The sequence below is a fragment of the Mycteria americana genome, chromosome 6 (assembly GCF_035582795.1).
Source record: "Mycteria americana isolate JAX WOST 10 ecotype Jacksonville Zoo and Gardens chromosome 6, USCA_MyAme_1.0, whole genome shotgun sequence".
NCBI lineage: Eukaryota > Metazoa > Chordata > Aves > Ciconiiformes > Ciconiidae > Mycteria > Mycteria americana.
This window is the reverse complement of record NC_134370.1, coordinates 16,753,589-16,771,846: the sequence shown is the minus strand read 5'-3', so window position 1 is coordinate 16,771,846 and position 18,258 is coordinate 16,753,589. Positions and strand designations below refer to the sequence as shown.

The 18,258-nt window shown below is 65.0% G+C and overlaps 1 protein-coding gene across 1 annotated transcript in view; it reads left to right on the top strand.

Annotated features, from left to right (window-relative positions):
* The window catches only part of SLIT1 (slit guidance ligand 1), a 63,713-nt gene extending 48,838 nt beyond the window's left edge, over positions 1–14,875 (top strand). The window contains exons 9-37 of the mRNA XM_075504077.1: positions 36–183; positions 658–729; positions 989–1,060; positions 1,173–1,244; positions 1,362–1,505; positions 1,663–1,826; positions 1,931–1,954; positions 2,432–2,576; positions 2,716–2,790; positions 3,021–3,164; positions 3,458–3,601; positions 3,722–3,888; positions 4,998–5,130; positions 6,208–6,276; positions 6,654–6,725; positions 6,931–7,002; positions 7,314–7,385; positions 8,983–9,146; positions 9,530–9,654; positions 9,869–9,966; positions 10,756–10,895; positions 11,291–11,384; positions 11,566–11,703; positions 12,088–12,325; positions 12,419–12,549; positions 12,641–12,795; positions 12,861–13,149; positions 14,214–14,425; positions 14,503–14,875. Coding sequence (XP_075360192.1) covers positions 36–183; positions 658–729; positions 989–1,060; positions 1,173–1,244; positions 1,362–1,505; positions 1,663–1,826; positions 1,931–1,954; positions 2,432–2,576; positions 2,716–2,790; positions 3,021–3,164; positions 3,458–3,601; positions 3,722–3,888; positions 4,998–5,130; positions 6,208–6,276; positions 6,654–6,725; positions 6,931–7,002; positions 7,314–7,385; positions 8,983–9,146; positions 9,530–9,654; positions 9,869–9,966; positions 10,756–10,895; positions 11,291–11,384; positions 11,566–11,703; positions 12,088–12,325; positions 12,419–12,549; positions 12,641–12,795; positions 12,861–13,149; positions 14,214–14,425; positions 14,503–14,747 — 3,818 coding nt within the window. The 3' untranslated portion in view covers positions 14,748–14,875. The remainder of the gene's footprint in view (positions 1–35; positions 184–657; positions 730–988; positions 1,061–1,172; positions 1,245–1,361; positions 1,506–1,662; positions 1,827–1,930; positions 1,955–2,431; positions 2,577–2,715; positions 2,791–3,020; positions 3,165–3,457; positions 3,602–3,721; positions 3,889–4,997; positions 5,131–6,207; positions 6,277–6,653; positions 6,726–6,930; positions 7,003–7,313; positions 7,386–8,982; positions 9,147–9,529; positions 9,655–9,868; positions 9,967–10,755; positions 10,896–11,290; positions 11,385–11,565; positions 11,704–12,087; positions 12,326–12,418; positions 12,550–12,640; positions 12,796–12,860; positions 13,150–14,213; positions 14,426–14,502) is intronic.
* Positions 14,876–18,258: the final 3,383 nt, after the last annotated feature.

Below are 18,258 nucleotides of genomic sequence, written 5' to 3'. Positions count from 1 at the left end.
CTTTGCCACTCCCATGCTGGCTGCTCCCCCAGCAGGACAAATGGACCCGGCACGTGCCCAGCTCTGCAGCTTGTCCTCTGGCTCCTGCCCGGCCATGTGCACTTGCAGCAACGGCATCGTGGACTGTCGGGGCAAGGGGCTGACGGCCATCCCCGCCAACCTGCCCGAGACCATGACGGAGATGTGAGTACGGCCCCACGCTGTCACCACTGGGCTCTGGGTGGCTCGAGGCAGTGGGGACACAGGGGCGGCGGGCCTTGCCCTTCTGCCATGCTGCCCAGATTTAGCCCTGGATTTAGCTGCATTAAAAATGTAAATAGAGAAATAATCTCCTTAGGAGAATCCAATTATGGAGCAAAGCCCCTGCCAGGACGGCACACAGAGCATGTGGGAGGCAGCAGGCACCCCCAGACCCAGGGTGCTGGGGGGGTGGAGGTGCTCCCCCTGCCCCAGCCAGCGTGGTCCCCCCACCCGTGGCACCCCTCCCTGATGCAGAAAGCCCTGACCACAGGCTGCAAGTTGTCCCTGGGGTGAATGGTGCCACTCCGATGGGGTAGCTTACTGCAAGCCTGGGGGTCTTGCAGCCCCTCAGCCCTGTCAATGGGGTGCTGGGACTCGGCCAGCCCCACAGCCCTCATCTCCCCCTTCTCTCTGCAGACGCCTGGAGCTCAACGGCATCAAGTCCATCCCCCCAGGCGCCTTCTCCCCCTACAAGAAGCTGCGGAGGATGTAAGTGTGCAGCCCACCCCGAACCCCAGCACCCTTCACCCTGCTGTCCACTGCTGTGAGCCTGCAGCCCCCCCACTCTGATGGGCGTGGGGCACTTGCCGTGACACGGGTGGCCCACGTGGCAGCACTGGGATGAGGTCTCAGATACCCCCAGCTCTGTGTATAGGGTGCTGGGGGTGGTCCCTGGGACCCAGCAGGAGGATAGGGGCATGGGGCGAGAGAAGAGGGGTCCAGTCCACCTTCTCCCTTTGGGTTTCAGAGACCTGAGCAACAACCAGATCTCAGAGATCGCCCCCGATGCCTTCCAGGGACTGCGCTCGCTGAACTCGCTGTAAGTGCCTGCGCCGGGGTGTGTGGGGTGAGGTGGGGCGGACACTGTGCCCACTGAACCGTGCCCCACACCGCTCCCCTCCATCCCTCTCACACCAGCCTTCCTTTCCCAGGGTGCTGTACGGCAACAAGATCACGGAGCTCCCCAAGGGCGTCTTTGGGGGACTTTTCGCCCTGCAACTGCTGTAAGGCACTGGTGGCTGGGTGGGGAGGTGGGGACACTGGGAAGCGGGGTTGAGGTCCCCAGCACCCGTGGTGCAGTGAAGGGGGTCCCCAGCCTCACGTCCCTCCCACCCTGCCAGGCTCCTCAACGCCAACAAGATCAACTGCGTGCGGGCGGACGCCTTCCAGGACCTGCAGAACCTCTCGCTGCTCTCGCTCTATGACAACAAGATCCAGAGCCTGGCCAAGGGCACCTTCACCTCCCTGCGGGCCATCCAGACCCTGTGAGTGCCCGTGCCAGCTCCGATGCCCGGGCGGGCGGCTGCCTGGGAGGAAGCATCTCGGCGGGTAGCTGGGGCTGGAGCTGGCGGTCACCCGCTGCCGCTGGCAGTGTGTCACCCGCCGCCCCCAGCGGTGCGTCACCCGCTGTCCCTGCTGCAGGCACCTGGCCCAGAACCCCTTCGTCTGTGACTGCAACCTGAAGTGGCTGGCAGACTTCCTCCGCGCCAACCCCATCGAGACCAGCGGTGCCCGCTGTGCCAGCCCCCGGCGCCTGGCCAACAAGCGCATCGGCCAGATCAAGAGCAAGAAGTTTCGCTGCTCGGGTGAGAGCTGTCCCCGTCCCCGGTGCCCTGCGGTGGCTGTCCTCAGCCCTGCCCCAGCCTGGTGTCCGTGCGCTCAGGGTGCTGATGCGCTTTTTTCTCCGCAGCCAAAGAGCAGTATTTCATCCCAGGTAAGAGGAAGAGCCACACGCATGCGTGCGTGGGTGCGTGCGTTGTGCCCTTTCGGACAGGCTGCCTGCGGGTGTGGTTGTGCCAGAGCCCCGTGGTCTGGCCCGGCAGGACCACGCTGCATTTCCCATCATTTCTGGTTGCTGAGTTCCCGGGTGCTGCGGTAGTAAAAGCACTGGGTACCGGGATGTGTTGCAGCATCTCCCATCGTGCCGTTATCTGGATGGGCACAGAGGTGTCCCCGGGGCCCGGCTCTGGTTGCGGGAGGTGGGAGGGTGGCGGGCAGCGCAGCAGCCCCTGTACCCAGGACAAATATCCCTGCAGATAAGCTGCTTTGGGCACAGAGAGGGGTAATGCGGCTGGGTGGGGGTAGGTGAGGAAGAGACCGAGGCCAGCTGGGGGTGTGGGAGGATCAGAGGAGGGGAGGGCAGGCGCAGCCCCCCGTTCCTCTGCCTGTGGGACCCCTCGCTCCCTCGCAGGGACGGAGGATTACCAGCTGAACAGCGAGTGCAACAGCGACGTGATCTGCCCCCCGAAGTGCCGCTGCGAATCCAGCGTGGTCGAGTGCTCCAACCTGAAGCTCACCAAGATCCCGGAGCGCATCCCGCAGTCCACGGCCGAGCTGTAAGAGCCTCCTCCTTCCCATCCCGCTTTTCCTCCTGCAACTGGAGCATCGCTGGTGCTGGGGTTTGGCTCAGGGTGTGGTTTATGCCAGGCCTTTCACAGCCGTCTCCTGAGCTCTTTTCCCTGCCGCCCACCCCAGGCGCCTGAACAACAACGAAATTTCCATCCTGGAGGCCACTGGCATCTTCAAGAAACTCCCGCATCTCAAGAAAATGTGAGTATTGGGCAGGCACAGCCCCATCAGGAGTGCCCGGGGGCTGGGAAGGCACATGGGGTCCTGATGCCCAGGCAGCCTGGGGCATGAAATGGGGGGGCACATCCCGACCCGAGGGTTCCCCAAGGGATTGGGCATCACGGGGTGCTCGGTGGGACCTGGGGGAGGCAGGGTTCAGGATGAGGTTGGGGCAGAGCCCCCCATCCCAGCCTGCTTTCCCCTCTCTGCAGCAACCTCAGCAACAACAAGGTGTCGGAGATCGAGGACGGGGCGTTCGAGGGGGCATCCTCCGTCAGCGAGCTGCACCTCACCGTCAACCAGCTGGAGTCGGTGCGGAGCGGCATGTTCAGGGGCCTGGATGGGCTGAGGACCCTGTGAGTACCCCCTTCGCTGTGGGCACAGGGATGGGAACATCCCTGCTCCTTGCTCCCCTGCCCTGCCCGCGCTGCTGGGCTGGTGCTGTCTGCATCACTGCAGGACCAGCTCGGGAGCACCTTACCCATCTTCTGGCTATATCCAGAGCTGGGGGGGGGGGGGCAGGTTTTTGCTGCTCAGGGGCTGGCTCGGGCTCATCCTGCTGCTCGGCAGCAAGGTGGGCACGGCTGGTGGGTTTCCCCCGTGGTGCCTGCCCAGTTCATTAGGTGCCCTCGTCCCCTTCCTTCCGCAGGATGCTGAGGAACAACCGCATCAGCTGCATCCACAACGACAGCTTCACGGGGCTGCGCAACGTCCGCCTGCTCTCCCTGTACGACAACCAGATCAGCACCATCGCGCCAGGCGCCTTCGACACGCTGCAGTCCCTCTCCACGCTGTACGTCTCGGGCCCCGGGGGGATGCTCCCAGGCCGTGCCCATCGCGGCGGGGGGCTGCAGCGGGTTCCCTTGCCCGGCGGCTGCTCGGGTGATGCCGTCGTGCTCCTTCCCGTGTGCAGGAACCTTCTCGCCAACCCCTTCAACTGCAACTGCCAGCTGGCCTGGCTGGGGGACTGGCTGCGCAAGAGGAAGATTGTGACGGGGAACCCGCGGTGCCAAAACCCCGACTTCCTTCGGCAGATCCCGCTCCAGGACGTGGCTTTCCCCGACTTCAGGTGTGAGGAAGGTAACTCACGGGCCCCACGGCGTGGGGGGCAAGGGGAGACCGGGCTGCTCCTCCTGGGCTGGCACCACACTCCCTGTCCCAACACTGTCCCTGCTCCCAGGATGTCCGGCAGTGCCCTGTGGCAAGCTGGTAGCTCGAGGGGTCCCTCAGCCCGCTAACACCCTCCCCTAACGATGCACACATCTCCCTTCCTGGCACCCAGCCCTTCGGGCTGCACTCAGGTACCCACGGGCTGCTCTGAAGCTGGGAGAGGAATTTGCACGCACCGAACTGCGTGGCCCTTGTACATAGGCAGGTCCGTGCTGGCAAATGCTGTGCCCCGGGTACTGGCAGGAGCAGATGTGTCAGCAAAGCCCACCAGGATTCATCCTGCTCCTTCCCTCCTTCCCCTCCCAGCCCTGCACACGCGCCGGAGCTGGGCAGACGGAGCAGGCGGAGAGCGCGCGTGTCGAGAGAAAAGCCTTTTTTTTCCTTTTTTAATTTAGAACAGCTTTTTGAGCCCTCTGGAAAATATTTACAAACAAATCATCATTTCTTCTGCTTTCCCTCCTCCACCACGTCAAAGACTGAAGGGTTGCATCCTGCGCCTTTCCTAGTGGTGCGAGATAACATACGGTCGTCCTGGGGACGCCTTGCACGCAGGAGCCCAGCACCGCGGCGGGGAAGGGGGAGCAACGCTGGCTCCTCCGGCTGCTCGGCGCAGGCACCCCTCCCTCTAGCCTGTGTCTGGGAGGTGGCTGAAGGTTATGTCAGGAGGATTTGCAGGGCTGAGCCTCTTCCTCTGTGCCCTCCTCGCTGCTGTTCCTGGGACTGCATTTTTGCTTGGAAATGCTGAAAATCAGAGCAGCCTTGAGCTGGCTGGTTGCATCCATCCTGGTGGGGCAGGTGGTTTCTGGGCGCAGAGGCGATTCCTGCACCGCTGGCTCTCAGCCAGGCTGGGGCTATTCTCCGCAAGCAGGCTGCCTGCAGCACCCTGCTTTGGGGGCGAGGGGAGATGGTCGGCACGGGAGGGGAGCCGTCCTAGGCGGGCACGAGGCACCGAGTCCAGCCTCACGCGGTGCCTGAAGGCTGGGCCCCGGTGACTTGGTGGCTCTCCGTGCCCGGTGCAGGTCAGGAGGAGACCAGCTGCATCCCCCGGCCCCAGTGCCCGCAGGAGTGCACCTGCCTCGACACCGTTGTCCGCTGCAGCAACAAGCACCTCAAGACCCTGCCCAAGGGGATCCCCAAGAACGTCACGGAGCTGTGAGTGGTGGGCGAGTGCCCAGGCTCTGGGTGACTTTGTGGCTCTGGGTGGGGTGTCTCTGCTGTGGGGTTGCGGGTGTTGGGGCAGAGATGCTCCCTCCCACACCCCCATCCTGGCCTGGTAGTGGGAACAGGACCCCCACCCAGCCTAGGAACCCTGTCCAGCCCTGACCCCGGTGAGGGGCTCAGCGAGAGCCTCTCTGCCAACTCAGGGCTACCAAAGGTGACGTGCAAGGGGCGTTGGCACAGCAGATGGGTCCCTGCTCTTTGGCCTTTGGGAAGGAGCAGCACGGGACAGCCGCCCCCTGCAGCTGCGGTCCCCACGCAGCCGTGGAGCCCAGGGCTCTGCGGTCCCCAGCAGCCTGCCATCAGCGACAAGGATGGGGCCACTCTGCCTCTGCCAGCTCCCCGGCCCCTCCCTGCCGTCACGTCTCCCCGCGGCTGCGGGGATGCTCCTGGCGACGCCGGCTCCGAGCACACAGGGGTGCGATTTGCCTGGGGTCAGCCGCCCATCAGCGTGGGTGTCAGGGAGATGCCCAGGCAGCCGTGCCAGGTTTGGATGTGCAGGGATCGTGCTGCTCGTTGCACCCGGGCTCTGCACCCGTCTGGGATGCAGCACGTCCTGCGTGCAGGGAATGTAGGCACTGCTTGTGCACATGCATATGTATACCACCCCCTCGCACGCCTGTGCTGTCTCGCACACCCCTTCTCTCTCCACATCCTCCGCTCTCTCTCACACATGCCTTGGGAACGCTTACGGCCGCCCACGCTCACATCGGATGTGTAAACGCAGCACGTGGCTGGCTGCGCTCGCACATGCAGGCTGCTGGGAGACTGCCCCCGGGGACCCACGCGCAGAGCCCCCAGGCACGCTAATGTGCTTGCGCGCCGGCTCCCCCGCCAGCCCAGGGGCCCCCCGAGAGCCCCGTGGGCCCTGGGTGCTGGGCGGGAGGTGGTGCTGGAGATGCTCCTCGCAGCCCAAAGTCCATAGGGGTCTCTGCGCAGGAGAAACGGAGGGTGGAGAGAGGGACCTCCTGCTTCTTCACCACTCCGAGGTGCTTTCGTTCTCCTTTGCAGCTACCTGGATGGAAACCAGTTCACTCAGGTCCCGGGGCAGCTCTCCACCTTCAAGTACCTGCAGCTTGTGTAAGTAGCCAGGAGCAGGAGCCCAGGCAGCCAGTCCCACTGCTGGGACCTGTGGGCGAGGACAGGGGTTGTCCCCGTGGGGTGGGGTGCGTGATCCCAAGGAGGAGCCTGGCAGGGACCCCGACAGCCCTCTGTGTCCCCCCTCTGCACCGGGACACAGCTGGCTGGCAGCGGCGCTCACAGCCTCTGCTGGGGCTGGACCCGGGGCGGAGGGGTGACAGTGGCATTGCTGCCGGCACCCTGCGTAACAGCCCTGCCGCTCCCTTGGAGGCCGTGCCATGCTGCTGTTTGCACCCCATTGCAGCTGAGCCGGCGGGGGAGCAGTGAGGGGGGACGGGGCCCAGCTGGCTCCAGCCCCTGGGGTTTCTGTTTTCCAGCGATCTGAGCAACAACAAGATCAGCTCCCTGAGCAACTCCTCCTTCACCAACATGAGCCAGCTCACCACCCTGTAAGTGCGGTCCCTGCGGTGTTGTTCCTAGGGGACCCCGAAGACGGGGGTTGCTGGTGACCCCAGGGTCTCCCCCTCCGCCTGGGCGAAGCTGTGGTTTGAGCTGGAGCTGACGTGGGGTGGCAGGGGGTGGCTGGGGGGAGCGTGCAGCCGTGCCCACGGCGGTGCCCACGGCACTGTGTTACCTCCTCCTTCCCTTCCGCAGGATCCTCAGCTACAACTCCCTGCAGTGCATCCCTCCGCTGGCCTTTGAGGGCCTCCGCTCCCTCCGGCTGCTGTAAGTACCTGCCCGTAGCCCTGCTCACCGCCCCGCTTGGCCCCGTCTCTGCTGCTGGCTGTGTCCCTGTGTCCCCTGTGCCCACTGGCAGGCGGGTGTAAGCAGACGGGCAGGGTACACGCTGCAGGAGGAGCGAGGGGAGATGCATCAGCCTCTCGGAACAGATGGTGCATTTGCAGCAGTGACAGTGTGGTGGGGTCCGGCTCTGCCACCCACGCCTGGACCCGTGGGGTGGGGGCAGCCCAGCTGGTCACAGTCCTTGCTGCCCACCCTGGAGCCGCGGGGATCGCAGGACCCTCTGTTCTCTGCAGGTCTCTCCACGGCAATGACATCTCCAGCCTCCCCGAGGGCATCTTCGCAGATGTCACCTCCCTGTCCCACCTGTGAGTATCTCCTGCTCCGCAGGGTGCAGGGCTGGATGCGGGCTCAGGAGACCTTTAAAAGACACGAGGCTGAGCCCAGCTTCTCTGGGGGCTGAGCTGCCTCCTCTCCTCTTCTCTGGGCCGGTACTTGGGACAGTGTTTGTGGGGCAGTGCCGTGCCGTGCCTGCCCTTCCCGTGCTCAGCCCCCAGGTCTGGGCGTACAGCTGAGCTTCCCAGTGCTGCTGGGATGGCCCTATGGTCCTTGCTGGAGGTGGTGTGGGGGTGTGTCCCCCCCCCAGGTCCCTGGGGTCCCCTAACATCCAGGTCAAGCCATGCAAGGTGCTGGCACGGCCGTGGGTTGGCAGGGGTGCTCTGACCCGTGCCAGCGTGTCGTTAGCCTCCTGCCAGGGCACTTCCCTGCAGCGGTCCCCCAAATCTGTCATCAAGCATCCTCCTGCCTGTGGCAGTGTTTCAGCCCCTCTTTGAGGGAACCGGTACCCCAGGAGCACAGCCCCGTACCCACCGCCCAGGGCAGGGGTTCAGCTTTGCTCACGGTGACTTTTCGGTCCCTTCCCTATCCCTGCTAAGCCGTTCCCACCCGCCTGCTGGTGGCTGGTCCTGCTCCTGGCATCCTGGGGGTCTCAGGCTGTTCCTCCAGCTTGCAGAGAGCATCTTGATTTCCGGTCCTGGCCTCCCTGGTTTTTTTGGGAGCAGCAATGCTTGGTCTGGTCTTCCTTGGCCCTTCACTGATTTCCCTTGCCGAAGCACGGTGCTGCCTTTGCTGCTGCCAGCCGGTGCTGCTGGTTCCCGCAGGGCTGAGCTGTGTCACCAGCCGGCGCTGTCGGTGCTGTAGGACCAGGTTTGTCAGCCCCAGCAGATCTGCTGTCCCTGCCGCCTGCCTTCTGGGCTGCCATCTCCTTCCTTCGTCACAGGTGTCGGTCACACCGGCCCTCCATCACCGCTGACCTTTGCAGTGAAGGAGGATGCAAAGAGACATCCAACCCCTCAGCCTCCCACGTCATCTGCTGCTCCCTGCAGCGCTCTGATGTGGAGCAGAGCAACCCTCCCTCCTCCTCCTCCTCTCTCGGAGCAATGCCTTGCTCTCCCGTGATGCTGTCCCCATGAGCTCCGGCCGTGACCCGCTGCTCGTCCCCAGCAGCCCGCTCCCATGTCCCTGCCCTGAAGGCTTGTGCAGCAGAGCCCAGGCTGGCCCCGCAGCTCCCGTGCAATGGTCCTGTTGTTTCTGCACAGCCTCAAGGTGCTTTGCCCGGTTTGCGCTGGGCGCAGGCAGCTTTGCCCGAGTGCTGGAGAGGGACCCCCGAGGATTTCTGTGCAGGCAGCCAGGGGAGAGCCCCAGCATGGAGCCACGGGGCACTGCGTGGGCTGTGGGGCTGGCAGGAGGGTCATCTAACTGGGCAGCAGTGTGGGGCTGAGCGTGCGCCCCAGTCCTTCCCCCTGCAGGCAGTATCTCTGGTTGGCCTGGAAATGGAGGAGCACCGGGTCCCCCCATCACGTGGCAGCCCAGCCAAGTGACCAAGTCCTGTCCCCTCCCACGGTCTCTGAGCCCAGTTCCCTGCTGAGGGCAGCGGGTGCAGTTTTGCCTTTCCTTCCCCTGCAGAGCCATTGGGGCCAACCCCCTGTACTGCAGCTGCAACCTGCGCTGGCTCTCCAGCTGGGTCAAGACGGGGTACAAGGAGCCAGGCATCGCCCGCTGCGCTGGGCCCCCTGACATGGAAGGCAAGCTGCTGCTCACCACCCCCGCCAAGAAGTTCGAGTGCCAAGGTGAGAAGTGCCCGCGCCGTCCATCTGTCCATCCATGCCCTCCTCAGGCAGGGCGGCAGGCGTCACAGGGAGACGGGCTGCCTCCTGCCCTGCGCCCGGCAGGGCGGTGCCCTGTGAGTCCGGGGGACTCCAGCATTGCATCCATTGAGCTGCCTTGTGGAGGAGGAGGACCGGGATGCTTCTGTCCCCTTACCACTGGTGGCACGTCCCTGGCGACCGAGCGAGCACGTGGCTGTCCCATTGCCTGGTGCACAGCCCCTCAGTGGGGCAGGCTCTGCTCCCAGCCGCAGCTGGGGCCCTGCCCGCCATGTGGGTGCCCACAAACGGACACCTCCTCATCACTCCCCGCACTGACAGTCATCTCCGCCCCTCCTGTCCCGCAGGCCCCCCCGCTCTGAGCGTCCAGGCCAAGTGCAACCCCTGCCTCTCCAGCCCCTGCCAGAACCAGGGCACGTGCCACAACGACCCCCTTGGCTTCTACCGCTGCGCCTGCCCCAGTGGCTACAAGGTACGCTGGTCCCGGGGGTCCCCAGCGCAGGGGGACGTGTCCCTGCAGAGGGGAAGGGGGCAGCGCGGGGGCTCTGCCGTGCCCCCGGAGCTCGCTGCCTGCAGGAGCGTCCCCCTTCTCTGCCCGCTGCAGCGCCCTGCCGAGTGGGATGGGGCAGGGAGAGCTGGGCACGGTGCTGTGCCCTCCTCGCTCCCACCTCTCCCTCCTTTCCCAGGGCAGGGACTGCGAGGTGGCACTCAGCGGTTGCTCCTCCAACCCCTGCGCCAATGGGGGGACCTGCCAGCCTCAGGAGGGGGAAGGAGCCGGGTTCAGGTGAGTGCTGGACGAGGCCCCACAGAAGACGGGTGTTTGGGCAGCGGCGTGGAGCCCCAGCATCCCATGGAGATAAAGTCTGATGCTTCCTTCCCCTCCTGCATGCTCCCTCGCGCATATAGCTGGGATATTGCATTCGCCTGGCAGCTCCAGCCCGTGCTGCCTGCTCTCTGCAGCCCTGCCTGCACCTCCTGCCAGCACAGCACCAGCAGGGCTGAGTGCTGGCTCCGCTTGCCCGTGCCCCCCAGCCCTGCAGGCTCCTGGGCTGGGTGCGTGGGGGGGGAGAGGGAGTCCCACCACCACGGGAGGTGCGGGCAGGCAAAGGGCAGCGGGATTTGGGGCTGGGGTCCAGCTGCTGCCGCAGGGCTGACCGTGCGGTGGGGCAGGATGCGGCCCTGGGGTCGCCGCCGCTCCCTGCGCAGCTGCTGTGCCCCCGCGCAACCCTCGCTACCCCGAACCCCCCGAACGCTTCAGGCCATTCCGGGAAGCGGGGTGCAATTAGCGGCTGAAAATAGACGCGGGCCGGGGGTGAGGAGGTGGGCTGCGCAGCTGCCTGACCCACCCGCCCGAGTGGCCTCTCAGCCTGTTGTCCTGGCAACTCCGCATCCTCGACGCCGCGCTCTGCCGCGCTCCCCGGTGTTCGGCAGGGGGGTACCCAACCCTGCTCCCCGGAGCCTCTCGGCGTGTATGCGTGCCCCGCGGCCAAGATCCTGTGCTGGCGTTTTTCGGGGAACCACCCTGAAACGCTCCGTTTCCCCCCCCCCGACGCTGCCCCGTGCCCCGCGGCAGGTGCCTGTGCCCGGTGGGCTTCGAGGGCCCGAGCTGCCGCACCGCCAGCGACCCCTGCAAGGAGCACAGCTGCGAGAACGGGGGCTCCTGCGTGCCCCGTGCCACCAACTACACCTGCCTGTGCCCTGCCCGCTACACAGGTACGAGGGCTAGCCAACCCCAAACCTCACGGACCTGGCAGGGGGATGTGCCCGGTGCTTCTGCCTTCCCAGCGATGAGGGCTAATAGCTCCTCTGTCTGCTGTCCCAGTGCCCGTCACCGTGGCCTCTGGGCTCCTCTGGGCCCAGCTGCCTCAAGTTTGGGTTCGCCCAGCTGAGCCCCCGTGCCCTGGGATGCCCTCGCTACCTGGCTGGGGCCAGAGCTGCCTCTGGCAGAGCAGAGCCCTGCGCCCGTGGCAGGGCGAGCTGCGGGCTCGGCAGCTCCCTGCCTCGAGCTGAGTCCCCTGCGGGCTCCCCCTGCCCCGTGGGGTCCGGGGCTGCCCCTCTTGTCTCGGAGCTGCCGGGCACCCCCTGGTACCCCCTCTTCTGCCCTGCAGGGGATTTCTGTGAGCAGCCGCCGGATTTCTGCTCGGCCGAGCTCAGTCCGTGCCAGCACGGCTCCACCTGCATCTCCACCAGCCAGGGGCCCAGGTGAGCCCCCCCCCTCCCCAAACCGCTTTCTCCCAGCTGCCTGGCGAGGGAGATTTGCTTTTGAGGGGGCTGCGGCTCGTGGGCTGGCGAGGGGGCACGGGGAGGGGGATGCCAGGAGGAGCAGGCGCCCACCGGCAGAGGGGGAAGGAAAGGGCGGCCGTGAGCCCCCCGCCTGCCCCAGGTGCGAGTGCGCGCCCGGCTACGTGGGGAGCAACTGCAGCGAGGACTTCGACGACTGCCAGGACCACCGGTGCCAGAACAACGCCCGCTGCCTGGACGAGGTGAACGGCTACTCCTGCCTCTGCACCGAGGGCTACAGGTACCACCGGGGAGACGGGGGGGCACCGGGGGATAACAGGGATGGTTACGTGTCACTGTGCAGGAGGGACTGGTCCTGGCTACCACGTCTGTCCATCCATCCATCCATCCATCCATCCATCCATCCATCCATCCATCCCAGTGCGAGAAGAAGGACTGGGGTTGTGGTTGTGGATCCCCAGGGATGGAGGCTGAAGGGAGCCAGCATCCCTGGACAGGGACCCCAGGACGGGGCTCAGCATCCAGGCATCCCTCTGACGCCGCTGGCTGAGAGCCTCCTCGAGGACCCCAAAACAGGGGGGTGCTGTCAGAGCCCCATGGGGCGGTGGGCAGGGGGTAGGGCACTTTCCCAGCCCCGTGCCCAGCAGCACCCTCGGCCCCGCAGCGGCCAGCTCTGCGAGATGCCGCCCCGCGCCGCTGGCCAGCCCGGCCTTTGCGAGCGAGCCGAGTGCCAGAACGGGGCCCTGTGCGTGGAGCGGGGTGCCCGCGCCCTCTGCCAGTGCCTGCCCGGCTTCGGCGGCCCCAAGTGCGAGAAGCTGCTGAGCGTCAACTTCGTGGACCGCGACACGTACCTGCAGTTCACCGACCTGCAGGACTGGCCCCGGGCCAACATCACCCTGCAGGTGAGGGCCGGGGGGGGGGGCGTGGGGGTACCGGGGGGGTGGCGTTGGGGGTGCTGCCCCAGGGATGTGGGCTCCCACCTCTCCCCCTGCCAGGTCTCCACGGCTGAAGGCAATGGCATCCTGCTGTACAACGGCGACAGCGACCACATGGCAGTGGAGCTGTACCAGGGCCACGTCAGGGTCAGCTACGACCCCGGCACCCACCCCAGCTCGGCCATCTACAGGTACCTGCCACCCCTTCCCCGCTCGCCGGGGACCACCACCCCCATTGCACGGGCTTGGGGGGGTCGCCGGTGACCCAGCCCTCCCCGCCAGCGCCGAGACCATCAACGACGGGCAGTTCCACACCGTGGAGCTGGTGACCTTCGACCAGATGGTGAACCTCTCCATCGACGGCGGCAGCCCCATGACCATGGACAACTCGGGCAAGCACTACACGCTGAACAGCGAGGCCCCCCTCTACGTGGGAGGTAGGACAGGGGCTGGGGGGATGGCGGGGGGCAGCCGGGCATGCTGACAGCCCTGTTCTCCCCAGGGATGCCCGTGGACGTCAACTCGGCCGCCTTCCGCCTCTGGCAGCTCCTCAACGGCACCAGCTTCCACGGGTGCATCCGCAACCTCTACATCAACAACGAGCTGCAGGACTTCACCAAGACGCGGATGACGCCGGGGGTGGTGCCGGGCTGCGAGCCCTGCCGCAAGCTCTACTGCCTGCACGGCATCTGCCAGCCCGCCGGCGCCCAGGGCCCCGTCTGCCACTGCGAGCCCGGCTGGGACGGGCCCCACTGCGACCAGCCCCGCGGCGGCCCCTGCCAGGGGCACAAGTGAGTGCCCCCGCCCCGTTGGCTGCCCCACAGCAATGGCTCTGCCCCATTGGCTGCCCCGCAGTGACCCATCTGCCCCATTGGCTGTCCTGAAGCAACAGCACTGCCCCATTGGCTGCCCCACAGTGACCCGCCCACCCCATTGGCTGTCCTGAAGCAACAGCACTGCCCCATTGGCTGCCCCACAGCGATGGTCCTGACCCATTGGCTGCCCCACAATGACCCACCTGCCCCGTTGGGTCTTTGGCTGCCCCACTCCATTGGCTGCCGCACCACAACTGCCCCACTCCATTGGTCATTGGCTGCCCCTCCTCATTGGCTGCCTTGTCATTGGCTGCCCCTCAGTGGCCACCCCTCCCATCCCTGCCCTCTCCATTGGCTGTCCCTCCTCACTGCCTGTCCTGCCCACCCCTCCCATTGGCTGCCAGTTGCCCTCCCCGGCACTGGGTCGCGCCAGTGGTGCCGTGCCATGGCAGTGCCGGGCCATGCTGTGGCAGTGGTGCCGTGCCACGGCGGTGCCATGCTGTGCTGTGCCGCGGCAGTGGTGCCGTGCCGTGGCGGTGCCATGGTGGTGCCATAGTGTGCCATGGCAGTGGTGCCGTGCCGCGGCAGTGGTGCCGTGCCGTGGCGGTGCCATAGCGTGCCATGGCAGTGGTGCCATGCCGCGGCAGTGGTGCCGTGCCGTGGCGGTGCCATGGTGGTGCCATAGCGTGCCATGGCAGTGGTTGCCGTGCCGTGGCAGTGCCATAGCGTGCCATGGCAGTGGTGCCATGCCGCGGCAGTGGTGCCGTGCCGTGGCGGTGCCATGCCATTAGCACTGAGTTGTGCCAGGGCTGTACGGTGCCCATGGTGCCTTGCCAGAGCCACACCAGCGTTGTGGCAGTGCCATGCCACGATGGCTGTGCCATACCAGTGCCGTGCCGCGGCAGTGCCGTGTCATTCCACGTGCAATACTGTGCTGGTCCTGGCACCGTGCCGGTGCTGAGCCATGCCATGCTCCGTGCGGGTGTTGTTGCCGTGCCGTGCCGTGCCGGCGGGTGCCTGACGGCGCCGGGTGCCCGCAGGTGCGTGCACGGGCTGTGCCTGCCCCTCGACGCCCTCTCCTACAGCTGCCAGTGCCGCGAGGGCTACCAGGGCGCCCTCTGCAACCAGCCCGCCGAGCCGCCCGACCCCTGCCGCCGCCAGCCCTGCGTCCACGGCCACTGCCGCCTCACCCCAGGCGGCCAGCCCACCTGTGAGTGCCACAGCGGCTACGCCGGAGCCCTCTGCGACCAAGGTAGGCACCGGGGAGGTGGATGCCCGGGGCCGGCAGCCCCACGCTGGGACGCCGGGCTGAGCATCGCTGTCCTGCAGAGCTGGAGTGCCACGGGGAGCCGGTGCGGGACTACCACCAGGTGCAGCGGGGCTACGCCATCTGCCAGACAACGCGGCCAGTGGCCTGGGTGGAGTGCCGGGGGGCCTGCGGTGGCCCCGGCACCGGTTGCTGCACCGGGCTGCGGCTCCGGCGCAGAAAATACGCCTTCGAGTGCAGCAACGGCGCGACCTTCGTGGAGGAGGTGGAGAAGCCCAGCAAGTGCGGCTGCAGCCAGTGCCTGTGAGCGGCCACTGGCCCCGGAGAGCCGGGGGGCCAGCAGGGAGCCCCCGCCGGAGCCAAGGACCTCGCTTTGCCCTGCAGCCGTGGCACTGCAGTCTGGGAGCTCCTGAACTGCAGCTGCATCGGAGGAGCCCGGCAGAGGGTAGAGCTGTTGCATCTAGAGGGTTGGCAAAAAAAAAAAAAAAAAAAAAAGAAAAAAAAACCCCCACAAACAAAGCAAATGTGTAGATAGAGAATTTTTTAAGAACTGGAGCTACACAGCTGTGTGGATACAGGGCGGGTCCTCTGCCCAGCTGCTCCCTGTCCGCTCCCTGCCGCACTCTGCCTTCCCCCCAGCGCAGCCCCGCAGCCACGGAGGGCAGCGCCTGCGTCCCCCGCGTGTCCCCTCCCAGCAGCCCTGTCCCGTCCGTCCAGCCGGGTGAGCCGGGGGATTTTCCATCACCTGGGGCTGGAGCAGAGGGGCCTCACACAGCAGAGCCTCATGGGCTGTGGCAAGCCGGGGCTGGCAGAGGGCTGCGTGGCGCAGCCGGCAACCCGTGGTCCCGGCGAGCCCGGAGCCCAGCTCCCCATCCTCTCCTCCGCCAGCCCTGGCCTCCCTGCTGAGGACCTGCCGTTGCCCCGATGGCATCTGCAGCGAGCAGCTCCCCGGTGCCGTGGCTGGGGTGCTGGAGCTCAGAGCGCCCCAAATAATGTCACCAGCTCCGCAGCCGCAGCCTGACCCGCTGGTGGCACCCCCGGGCTGTGCTTGCCGGCCGGGCTCTGAGACGGGGCACGGCTCCAGCCCATTGTGGTGGCGTCGGGGCCGTGCTGGGTGGAGCAGGACCAGGGTGGTCCCAAGCACGCTGAGTGGGTCACAGGCAGTGGGGTGCAGACATCCGTGGGGGGTCCCAGCACCAGCCCTGCCCCGTGCCGTGCCGTGGGGGCCGGCACTGTGTTGTTAATGGGGAGGGAGTCCCAGATGCCCCCGGCCCAGCCAGGCGGCTCTGCTCAGAGGTGGGAGACATGTGGGGAAGCACGGGAGCCCCTTTCCTCCAGGCTCAGCCCTGGGGGGGCTCTGCGGCTGGGCAGAGGTGTCCCGTGTCCCGCTGGCCCAGCCAGCCGGGGCAGGAGGCTGCTGAGACAGCTGGGGTGCGGGTCTGTTGTGCCCATCACCGGGGCTTCAGCCTTGTGCGTGCCGGGACCGGTTGAAGAGGCTGAAGATGCCGAAGATGTCCAAGCCTGCAAGCCTGGGGCTGACACTGCTGCCAAGGCAGGTCCCACCAGCGACTGGACTCGGGTGCCGGTGCCCGGGCAGCACCTATCCAAAGCCGGCGGTGCCGGGGGACGCGCTGGGCTGGCGTGGGAGCAGGGCAGCGCCGCTGTCGGTGCAGCACGGGGAGCCCGTGCTGGGGTACCACGCACCCAACCTCCGCAGCAGCTTCGCTTCTACGCCCATGGGGGCCAAGGATGGCGGGGGCCTGACCTGGGACACCGCGTGCGGCTGGACAGTGTGTCACCACGTCACCCGGCTGAACAAACTCATCCCAGGGCTGCAGCCCCGGGTCCCTCCCTTGCACCACTCCTGCACATCGGCTTCAGGTCTGCACCGCCGGCTGCGGCTGGGCTCCGGGCATCTCCGCCGGGTGCAGCCAGCTCTGTGGGTGCCGTCACCATCCCTGCTCACCACCGGCATCCAGAACATTCCCACCACCACAGGGACGTGTTTCTGCCACGAACGCCCTCTCCACCGGAGCCCCCTCTGCCCCACAGAGGAGCCGGGACGCGTCTCATTTTGCCCGTGGCCTGGCCAGGGCTTGGTTGTGTTGTGTTTCTGTTCTTGCTGTAAGCTAACCGCTAAAGTATCTCTTTATACAGAATACTTACAGATTCTAATATATATTTGTATTTCATTTTGTTATAGTATTTTTATATGTTCGGGGTCAACAAATGATGTTTTCTTTTTTGTTTACAGATGCTACTGGGCAGGAAAATGACGGTGGCTTTGTTTGGCCCGTGGGGTTTGTGTGTGTCACTGTTGAAGACGCTGGTTTGTACTAGGCTGGCGAGGGAGGCGCTGAGCATCCTTCCGCTGGCAGAGGCTGTATTGTTTTAGGAGATGTTTGGTATTGTCTATGTTGTCTTCCATGTGAACATGACATTTATTCATTCAGAGGCTTGGCCTCTTCTTTCCTGGAGGGGAGAAGGGGGCAGCTGGTGCTCAGGAGCTGCTGGGCGTACGAGGAGGTGGCACAGGCTGGGGAGAGCTGGTCCTGCCATGGGTGATGGCAGGACCACCTCCTCTGGCCAGAGCATCTCCCGCATGGCGCAGGGACACGCAGCCCCGGGCTGAGGGCTCATTGCTGGGGAGAGCCGGGATTATCCGTTCAACGCCTTGCAAAAGGAGCCATCGCTGCCTGGTCGTGCGTGGGGCGGCGCGAGAAGCCGGAGGGCCCGGTGCCTGCTGCGGGGATGGCGTGGCTGCGGGGGAAACCTGTAACTCTTTGGGGACGGGGAGAGGGGACCTGGGCAGCAGTCCCCGGGAGCACCGAGGGGTTGCACTGTTCGTGCCACAAACACCAATCTGCCGCAGAAAGCAGCACGGCCAGCTCAAACATCGGCGTGGGAGCACTCGCATCCCACCCGGGCATTTATATCCCCCTTCCAGAGGGGCTGGGGTGTCCCATCCGGAGGGTGCCAGCTTGCTGCCCCCCGCTCCCGTGCACCCGCTCACCTTCGCCCCAGTTATCACACCAAACAAACGTTGATATCAAAGAAACGTTTAATAAGCTGCAATAAAATACGGACCTTTAGAAAGCTCAGAGGGTGAATATCGACAACGGAGGAAGAAAAGAAAACAAGGTGGTGGGAATCCTTGAGGAGTTCAGATCTGAGTCAGGGACCTTTTACCTGGAACAAGAACACAACTTCTTCCATAGGCTAGGATGAAATAAAAGACAGGAGCACAGAGTTCACAAAATGTCAACATTTAGAGAGTCGATACATAGTCAAAGTTCAAATGACCCAGCTCTTATAGCTATACATATTGATTTAAAGCAACTTAATATAATTTTATTTTCTTTTTTTTTTTTATATACACTTTCAAAGGTTCGTCAGGTGAGGTATGTAAACATTATCTAATGGAAACCCCTCTCCACATTTCCAACCGAGAATTCACAGCAGACAGTTCATTTTCCCAACTCACGACGCAGTACTTCCCGCTCCCCAGAGCAACCGGGAATGCCGTCCCACGCCACGGCTCTCCCAGGCGCAGTTACTGGCTCCCGTGTCCCACCGCTGGTCTGTACAGTTCACATTGCTTAGGCTCAAACATACAGTACCGGACAGGAGGACTTTTCAGCTCAGTGTCTAAAATTCATATAGAAACAAACAGAAACAGAACTCTCCCAGGGAAGCAGACACGGATGAAGGAAAAGCATTTGCCATCAGGGTGGAGATAATATTTAAACATTGAGCGTCTCAAGAAAAAAATTACTGGGTTGTTTTTGCCTTTTTTTTCCTTTTCTTTCTTTTTTCTT